This window comes from Emys orbicularis, chromosome 13 (assembly GCF_028017835.1).
Source record: "Emys orbicularis isolate rEmyOrb1 chromosome 13, rEmyOrb1.hap1, whole genome shotgun sequence".
Lineage (NCBI taxonomy): Eukaryota > Metazoa > Chordata > Testudines > Emydidae > Emys > Emys orbicularis.
The window spans coordinates 41,165,260-41,175,811 of NC_088695.1; the positions used below are offsets into that span (position 1 = coordinate 41,165,260).

At 40.8% G+C, this 10,552-nt stretch overlaps 1 protein-coding gene across 1 annotated transcript; it reads right to left on the reverse strand.

Annotated features, from left to right (window-relative positions):
* Positions 1-547: 547 nt before the first annotated feature.
* COIL (coilin) lies at positions 548-9,410 on the reverse strand. Its single transcript, XM_065415759.1, has 7 exons — positions 9,147-9,410; positions 6,086-7,274; positions 5,382-5,468; positions 4,070-4,117; positions 3,382-3,451; positions 1,432-1,520; positions 548-820 (listed from the first exon to the last, which is right to left on the reverse strand). The coding sequence occupies exons 1-7, from the start codon at positions 9,398-9,400 to the stop codon at positions 728-730; spliced, it is 1,830 nt and encodes a 609-aa protein (XP_065271831.1). The 5' UTR covers positions 9,401-9,410; the 3' UTR covers positions 548-727.
* Positions 9,411-10,552: the final 1,142 nt, after the last annotated feature.

Consider the following 10,552-nt stretch of genomic DNA (forward strand, 5'->3'; position numbering starts at 1 on the left):
TAAAGAAGTGCAAACAGATTAATACACATAGGAGGCAGCACGGCCTAGGAGTGTCGGACTTCGGTGTTCTAGTCCTTGTTCTGCCACTTGCTTTACATACGGTTTTCAATTTTGCCATCTACAAGGGGAGGATACCTACCTACCTCTCAGGGGTAAAAGGACTTAACATCTATGAAGCCCTTTGAGATGTTCAGATGCAAGGTGCTACATAACTGCAAGGAACAGCATTTATGCCAAGTCTTGCAGCAGTGGAGGAAGATAGTACACTGAGAAGTGGAGTATGTGTATTGTTAGCTATCCGACTTGTGATGAATTATAAATGTTATTTTAAGTTCTCCTTACAGTAAGTTATCTTTGTATTGTTGTTATATTGCTATACCCTTACAGAGAATAAACTTAACTGGAGCTAATGATTTTAAAGGAATTCCTGTATTTCACATCCATTAGCAAGCAATTCCTAAATATGTAACTCATGGCTGTTTGGCAGAAAAACTGCTGTTTTATTTAAAACAATTTTAAAAAGAGAGGCAAATGTACTTTTCTATATTAAATACACCAAAATTCCCTTTGAAAAACTGTATTTATAGTTCCTTATACACAGTTTCATTTTGAAATTGTTTATTAAAAAACATCCAGTGCATTTGCTGTCTTCAAAACCAAAAGAAAGTACTTCACAAAACACTGAGTCCATACAACTATTTACACATATGGAAAATGAGTTCACATCTTAGAGTTTCACGTTCTCGGTGGTCGATTCATTAGTAGGAGAAGGTTCAACAATCAGTCTTGGTTCAATCAGTGCACCCCAGCTTTCAGTTATCTGAAACAAACGTATAATATTTAGCATGGAGAGAAACAGAGGAGATTTTCTTTTATTGTCTATATTTGTGCTAAGAAGGTACATATCAGCTATGCATCTATACAAGAACATTACTAAACAAGAACTACTGTATAGTACAAAGATCTGTATGGTGAATCCCTACTCTGCTTTTCTGCTTTCCCAATACACACAGAATTCCACTGACATCAGCAAAGATCCACACATGTAGGGAGAGTAAAATACCAGATGAATAGACAAACTTGTAAAAACTGAAATATGCTAGACATAATATTGAATTCTGTTACATTAAGAAAAGAAGTCTTCAAAAAATTTTGTTCAGCGAATTGTGTATATACATCTATACACCTACATAGCTATTAAATGAGGTATAATGTTGAAGTAATGATTGCTATAATATAAATATACACCAATCACTATAAAGAAGCAATTATTTCTTTTTGTTTTCGCTCATTTTCATTGAGACGTATTGACAAATAGAAATCTCATTAAAACAGGTAAGTTCCTTAGCTGCAATGAACAGTCACATACAACTGATACTATTCCAACTGTGCATAGCACAAAGCCAAGCAGTTTAAAGAATATTAACACACCTTCGTATCCTGAGAAACAGCATATTCTATCACTTCAGCTCCATCTGCAGACTCGTACACCAGATCAAACTTTCCTGGCTCTTTCACCACTTAAACAAGAAAAAAAAACGTGATTTCCAGTTAGTTTTATATAAATGTAAAAGTAAACATTATTTGTATAATATTTAAAAAGCTAGTCAAGTTCATTTATTTAATCAGCAATACACATTACAACAAACACTGTTACAATCATTCACTCCCCAGTGGTTCAATGAAGCAGTTGAGCAGTAATGACCATACACCACTCTGTCTTTATACTACACTGTATCACATGAGACAGTATCAACTCATTAATCTAATTTGTTTGCGGTAGGGACCCATTTGTCACTATTCAATTATACAGTGCATATATCAGAGATAGGTGACCTAATTCAACCCCTTCCAAATTACAATACAGGTATCTAGTTAAGACCACACAGTAAAATCCAGTAAAAAGTCAACATTTGCCAACTCAAATCACAAATCTCTCCTGATTTAAGTATAAGGAAAAACTATGTCAAACTCAGATGTGTGGCAGCTGTTGATAAATGCTGGTTGTTAAATGGCAACAGCTACTTGCATTCATAATTTCAATCAAGTATTTGAGATGCACTCCATTACTTTGTAAGGACTTAGTCCTACACCAGATAAAGTCAATGGCAAAACTATTGACTTCAAAGGACTCAGCCCTAAAATTTCTTCCATTCACAAGCACATGTCTATTCCATTTATTTTCATTTAACCATTTTAATCTTTTGGATGATAGAGTGCAGTTCCAATGGGGCACTGTTCACTTTCTAGCTGTTGTGGGGAAATAGGGGGGGGGCCTTCTTTTCGATAGCCAGAGCTGTGAATCTGAAGGCCCCAAAATAAACCCTCCAACAAAGATCTGTTATGCTAACTACCCTTACACAAAGCAGGGCCCAGGGCCGGGCCTGAACTAGACTAAAAAACACAGTTTTCTGCCAAACTCGGTCAAGTGTCATGTCCAGAGGAGGGGGGAGGGGCAAGGAGGGAAAGAATAAAAAGCCCCAGCAGCAGCACTAATGAAATATGTTCATGGCTGATGAAATATAATAACCACTTGTGTGAAGCAATAGGTAACTTTAGCTAAATGCAATTTCTTAACTCGTGCAGCTTCTCCTATAGGTGATCTGTGACCCACTCCGTGATTCCGGCTATCTGCAAAAATAGCCAATCATAGCTCCTCTTTAGGCGTCCCATGGAACACCCCCCCCCCTTAATCTTTAACCAAAAGACCCCGGAAAATAACATGTGTCTTGAGAAATGTACCCAAACTAGTGCCAAGTACCACCCCTGGGGAAAACCACCAAGCGCCCCTCTACTTCTCGGAAAATTAATAAGGAAGGTACTGGGGGGGACAGGACTGACCCCGACCCTACTTTCTTAACTCGCGGTTTGGGGGAGGGACTAACCCCAACCCTAATTTCTTAACTCATGACTATTGTTTGTACTTTGCTTGCGGTTTGACGAAATAAAGCAGCCTGCGAGCTGCTGCTCGGGGTGTCAGTCTTCGGACTGCACCCCAGTGCACTGGTATGTATGTCAATAAACTGGCCTCAGGCTTGAGTCTTTGAACTAAAATGACTGCGTGGGGGTCTTTGACCACAACACTGTGAATAGTACAACTCAAAGTGAACTTTGTATGCATGATGCCACACCTGACAAGTCATTCGAGTATCCAAACCTGCTTGGCAATATGTACAACCAACTTCAAGACAGCAAGCAAGTGCCATGGATTTTCTGTATTTAACATACTATTTTAATCTGTGGGAAATTTTATGATGTTTGAGGTAATGCTGAAAAAATGTGTCTGAAAAATTGTAATATATTGTCTTACAGATGTTTACCACTGCAGCAGAAATTACTTTAGATATTTACATACTGACTTCTGGAGTTACATATACTTGCCTGCTGAAGATGAAAGAATCTCAAGCTCTAGCTGTTTGTTATCAGCATTCCAACTGATTATTTTTCCCTCCTTCAAAAAACAACAAAAACGGTCCTATGGTGAAGCATAGCAAATTTGACAAGTATTTCATATTACATTACAAGGATATGCTTGAACACAGCCAGAGCACACATTTCTATTTGATGAAGTCTTTTGTCCAGTTCTGAAAAAATCTGTTAAAGTATTAAACAATTAACTTTAAAAAGTTTTAAATGAACTGAAATTAGTAATGCCAATAACCCCAAATCTTTTATTGCTACATTAATCCACAGTGACTGTGGCAATCAGTCAGCTATAAATCAAGTTCTTTGAAACTGCTACAAAGGTATGTTTTTAATAATTCCATGAAATGTCTTGACAACTTCAAACAAATGTGCCAAGTCTTTCAATGTTCTTTTGCATCCAAAAGCTTGGAATTTTTCCTCACATTTTAAATTGTTTGCTCTTAAATCAGCAGTATTGTTTACATGTGTTTTTCTATTGACAACACTTTAATATTTTGAATATTTATATTGGAAATAATCTGCATGGTAACATGAGAAGTGGGGGGGGGAATATACAATGCACAGAATTATAAAATATCTAAGACTCCCCCAAAACCTTGTCTTACCCACTATAGTATTATACATACATTTTTTGAAAAAATACCTTGTAGTCAGATACTTCAGGAGTGTAATTTTCAGTTAATTCCAAAAGCTGTTAAAAGAAAAATATAAATCATTAAAAGACATGAAAAATTGTATCTCCTGCTTCTGGCCCTTGCTGACCCACTTACTATCCAGCCTGGGCCCTATCATTGAGGTGAAATGCATAAGAGCTGTGCATTCTGCTCCTAGACCCTAATGCTTGCCCCAGCTAGTATTCCATGACTGATTGCTCCAGTGGCTTTCCATTCAGCTTGGGCTTCAAGAAGAGATCACTGTGACTCCAGTTTCCTCAGCACCAGTGAATGTTTTCTTTATTTTTGATTTTGGAAATGAAGTAGCATTATTTTTATAGCAAATTTTGCAATGATGTCACAGAAACACCATATAGAAAGAAAGAGTAACTTAAGAGGATTTTCATAGTGACTTCATTTTTGTGTGTGTGAAGCACTTCTCTCTGGGGTGGTCTTTAAGGAGTTGTCCGTATCATGATAGCTTTTCCAAGGAAAAGAGAGGCGTTCTGGGAAGGTTCAAAGTCAGCTTGATTAACTGAGGCTTGACTCATGTGGTCTGAGGGAAGGATCTATTATTCAGATTTGTCTACGAATTCCTACTGAAATTGAGGTGGAGATGGCGAGTATGACATTTCTTTGCTTACGTTGTCATTCTATTAAGTTAAAACAAAATAAACTTAAACGCACTAGTTCAAAAGCTTTCTAAAATAGAGGCATCAATTGATTCCTTTCAAGCTGTGTCTTTAGAGTAAGACAATTTGAAAATATATGCACAATCAAAACTATAGCAGGTGCTTTTATTCAAGAAAATCCTTGGTTAGAGAGATTAATGAATAATTTTAGAGCTACTAGCAAATACAAGGCATACCAGAAGGCTTAGAGGGCTTTGAACCAGTCAGAGTTCCAGATTTCTTATAAAAAGATTTAGACAAAAATGCCATTCACCGATGAAGGTGAAAAGGGGTTCTTTGGATACCCAGTTCTTATGCTAATGGTTGAAGGCCTAGCTTTATAGTTCATCTGGAAAGGTTGTGATGTCAATCCTACTGGGGCCCATTTTTCCTCATCTAACTTACAAGCTAGGGGAACCAAGGTTAACTGCATATCAGGATAAATGCAAACATATTGTCTGATACTTCTAGAGCTACAATCACTAAATAATGCAAGTGTGAACATTGCAACGTTTTTGGATGTCACAGCTAAAGTAGCTAAAGTAATAAATTGCAAAATTTTATTATACTGGTACATCTGAAAGAGATCTGAGCCATATGACTAACACTATATATTTTAGGATTTCCTTACCTTAAAGGCAATTTTCCCCCCTACTTGTGGAGGGGCAGCTAATAGAGGTAGTACACTATAGTCCCTCTTTGGAACTTCCACTGGATTCTGTAAAATAAACATTAAACTTATTGATTCAATTACTTAACAAAAGCAAATAAGCAATATTAATGCTGTATGAAAAAACTCAGAAAATCCATCACACAAACCAGCATCCAACCCAAAAGGCAGAGCACAAGCTATGTGTATAATATAAAACAACAGTATTTTACAAACACTTGTTCAGGATGTGAGTTAGCTGTCCTTAACCATATGAACAGTACAGTTGTATTCTTTACATTGGGCTTATTCTTATCTTTTTTGTTTTGTTTTTACAATTTATGCTCATTTGATGTGAGAGGCAGTGTTCCCTGGTGGATAGAGCACTCAGTTGGGACTCTCAAGACCTGAGTTCTATTCCCAGTTCTGGCACTGGCCTGTTGGGTGACCTTGGGCAAATCACTTCTCTTCTCTGTGCTTCAATTTCCTATCTGTAAAATGGGCATAATGATATCGACCTTCTTTGTTAAGTGCTTTAAGATCTAGCGTTGAAAAGCACGATATAAGAGCTAGTGGTATTATTGTGTTTTTGTATATTCAATTACTAACATTTTAGTAAGAAAACTATAAATTTAAAAAAAAAATCTTTAAAGAAATGTGTTATAAGGACATAAATAGTCACTCACCTGGATAACAACCGAAGTGTTTTTTGCTGCTTCATTTAACTGCTGCTGTTTCTGGCTTTCACTGCTGTAGTTGAAAGACACACTATTGCTTTCTCCTCGGCTTCGACCCCGGCCCCAGCCTCGGATCATTCCACGACACCCACGGCCCCTATATCCTCTCCAGAAGACATTATCCTCTCCTCTTCCAAGTCCCCTTCCAAAACTGCTAGGGTTTACAGCTGGTCCTTGATTGCTAGTTGGCAACTGTTTATCACCATTTCTTACTAAGGATTTATTGAAGCCAACATTTGCTATGGGCTTTTTAATAACAAATGTCTCTGAATCTGAACTATCAGACTTTGAAGAGGAGGTTTTTGCCTTGAGGGACTTTGACATAATGTTCACAATTGGTGGATTTTTAGACAGCAAATTTCTCTTTGAGTTACTGCTTTGCTCCTCCTCCATACTAGAGTCAGAATCTGAACTCGAGGACTGGGGTTTAGCTTTTTTACTAATTGCAGTCTTAGGGGAATTTTCATCTTTAGACTTTGCAGTAAATTTACTAGCAGCGTTTATAGCAGAATTTGCAGCAAGTTGGGCTTTGTCTCTGGGTAGGGTTGCTGCCACAGGTTTATGTGAGGATTTATTTTGTTTCATATCCATTTCACTGTCAGATGATGTGCTGGAAGAATCACAATCTGAAATTCCCCCTCTCTTTTTGCTGGACTGTGCTGCAATGTTTTTTACTGTGCTGCTTTTACTAGGACTCAGAAGGAAACTGTTGTTGGCCTTTTTTAAAACAGTCTTTCCTTTAACTGCCCTTGTCTTTCTCTGCTTAGCATCTTTTCTTTCTGTCTCCAGCTCTTTCTCCCCCTCTGACTTTTTTTTAAGCTTTTTGGACTCATCAAGACCACTGTCATCCTTACCTCCTGTGACACCATTTCTTCCATTCACCTCTTCTTTTCTTTTTCTTTTCTTGGACTTTTTCCAAGAGTCTTGAACATTTACAGAGTCCTCTTCCTTATAAGAAAGATGTTCAGAGTTCTGTTTCTTCTTCTTCTTTTTCCTTCTGTGTCGGTCATCTTCACTTTTAGACTCTCCCTCTTCATCCAACTTTTGCCTGTGTCTTTTTCTCTCTTTTCTTGATGAATAAGTGATACTGTTACCCATCTCATCACAACTATCTGCAACTACCTCTTCCAATTTAACTCTGTGAAAAAGACAAAGAGAAACAAGTGTTCAGGATAACTAGCAAATTAATATTCCTTTCTACATGTTGAGTTTGAAATAGTTATTAGGATTATTGTCTTTTAGAAATAAGGATGTCACAGCTATTCACTTAGCAGCTAAGGAATATTAACTTAGTAGATGAGGAGATGCACCTATAAATCTCCCAACAAATTATGCCACCAAGGACTAAACTAGCTGCCATCAAACAGGCTAAAATCCCCATATGCTCACTTGGGGGGGGGGGGGGGAACGGAGGACGGAAGGTGTGCACACACTGCAACATGTCTCTGTTGCTTAAGGGGACCACATGCCAGTGCAGATGCCATGGAGAAGGGGAGCTCAGTGGGAAGTCTGCAGGGAACATGGGCTGCACTTTCCTCCAGTATTTAAGAAGCCTTGTCTTGCACCCCAGATTTCCTCTAGCCACACTTGTCAAACTGTTTGGTCTGAGGCACAGACTGTAGTAGGAAGAGAGCCCTGAGACATAAGCCCTTGTATCAAAGGCCTGGTATGAGGCAAAACCTGCTCACAAAATCTGGCAAAAACAGGGCTGATATTGCAGAAATACACATTCCTAAAAAGTGCTAGTCACAAAGTACTCATGCAAACACATCTCAATATCAAGTGGTACCAGAACATCCAGATATCAAGAATGCTACAAAAACATTCCCCAAGGATAACAGGAACACACTGACCCCTCCTAAAAGATAAGGTCAGGAAGACAGTACGTAATAAAAATGTTTTGATCAAACCAATGTGTACAAGGTGATGTGTGATAACTAGCCACGTCAGGGGGCAGTAACTAACTATGTCAAATGGGCAGTACTAACTTATTTGTATTAGAATATAAAGATGTATCTCAGAGGGAGTTCACTGAGCTGGTCCATTGTTACAGGTATACATGTATTAGTGGTCCCGTAGAGTCTGCAGAATGCTAGTGCCGTGCTTCGTCAACAATGAACCTGGCTGGGTGCCTTCGTCCCTTAATGAATCTTATGGTCATTGGGCGGTTCGCACAAGGTTTGTCGTGCCAGCTGTCTACACAGGGCTGGGGCGGCACACAGAGAGAACACACACACACAGCCAAACATCTGTCAACATCTAACCACACCGGCTTTGTAGGACACTGCAGGCCTGCCTCCAAAATCTCAAGATTTTAAGGGTATTTCCAGGCAACAATAAAGATGTTTTTCAAGAGAGAGTTGAACCTAGGCTACAATATGACCGGCTGATATGATTTTAAAAGTATTAAAAGGTGTCTGCGCAAGGGGAAGAGGGTGTTCCAAATCCTGTTAGCTATTTTCAGAAACAGGTTTTCCCATCCACTAGGCAAGAGCGGCGCGGGGCAGCCATGAAAGTAGGGTTGCCAACCCTCCAAGATTGGCCTGGAATCTCTGGGAATTAAAGATTAATCTTTAATTAAAGATTACGTCAGGTGATGAAATCTCCAGGAATACATCCAACCAAAATTGGCTATATGAAAGCAACACTACGGAGACGGTGCAGAGAGACGACTCCTGGTTGGGCTCGCTGCAAGGCAGAGATTTGAGCCTCAAGGCCCAGGCTCCTCCAGCCACCTGGGGAACAGCCGAGTTTCCTAACAATAATTTAAAAAGCCCCCTCTCCTATGGCTCCATTTTTTTGTCCCAGCCTAAAGCACCACCTTGGGCCAAGGCAGCCTAGGCAGAAACATCAGGGGCGTCAATCTCCCACGGGGGCAACTGAACCGTGGCCAGAGATGCCCCCACCAAGATTCGCTGCTTCCGCCCCTCCCCCCTCGGTGCCTGAGGGAGTCTCGCGCGCCCCCCCCCCCAACCTGAGGGAGTCTCGCGCCCGCCCCACCCCACGCTACCTGAGGGAGTCGTTGTCCCGCACCAGCCGCGCGCTCTCGGTCGGTGGCAGCAGCGCCCCCTCCAGGAAGAGGCTGAGCTGAGCCCGGCGGCTGAAGCCGAACTTTTCCCGGATTAGGCTGATGAGGTCGGTGACCAGGCGCACTTGGCTGGGCTCCAGCAGCAGCCAGCACAGCGAACAGCCCGGGCTCCCGGGGGGCGGGTAGTCGAAGAGCAGCCGGAGCCGCACAGGGCCCCCTCCACCGGCCGCCGCCATCTTGGACAAGGAGGCCGGAGAGGGGAGGGATACTACGGTGCCCCACGCGGGACAAGAGAGGCATCACTCAGCAGCTTCGGGTTGCGGACGCCACCTGCCGGCAGCAGCGGCGAACTACAGCCAGAGAACAGTGCATGCTGCAGCAGGGAACGACTGGATTGTCAATCACTCTGTCACAATCGTGTTCATATTGATCACCAGTAATTATTGTGTGTTATCGACTTTGGTTTTGTGACGACTGTGGAGCTTAGCGCAGGATCAGGGCCCATATTTCCAATATTGTTCCCTATTTCCTCTTTTTCATAGTGACATTCATGAGAATTTGGGAACCGAGGAGCGATCTGAAGAAGAGCTCTGTGTGGCTCGAAAGCTTGCGTCTCCCCTCAACAGAAGTTGGTCCAATAAAAGATATTACTTCACCCACCTTGGCACAGAGGAGTGTCTGTTTTAGTCCCTGATCCAGCAGCTGGCTATGCATGGGCATTAGAATATGGCTGGGTGGAGCCAGATGCAGGATCAAAGCCTTAATTATCATTTAAACTCTCTGTTCCCCTTTATCCCCCCAACACACCCCATGTAAAGTTAATCATGTAAAACAATTCTGCTCTTACGTTCTAAGGAGAACTGATATTAACATCTTAAATCCATGAGATTGATGTCAGATTTACAGGGTAGAGCCCTATGCATATGTGGAGTCTCATTAACTTCAGGTATCAGAGGGGTAGCCGTGTTAGTCTGAATCTGTAAAAAGCAACAGAGGGTCCTGTGGCACCTTTAAGACTAACAGAAGTATTGGGAGCATAAGCTTTCGTGGGTAAGAACCTCACTTCTTCAGATGCAAGCCTCTTGCATCTGAAGAAGTGAGGTTCTTACCCACGAAAGTTTATGCTCCCAATACTTCTGTTAGTCTTAAAGGTGCCACAGGACCCTCTGTTGCTCATTAACTTCAGTGGATTACTCACATCAGAAAAATTACTCTTGTAGATAAATGTTTTTGGTTTGGGTATCTGCAAGATAGGAGCAAGGAATTCTTATAGAAAGTGTCCAACCTGAATACCATGAAATGAGAAGCTGAGATGTGTGGGCATTAAAAGAGAGAGAGAGAGAGAGAGAGAGAGAGAGAAATATTTTCTTAGGATTTTGTCTCCAGGA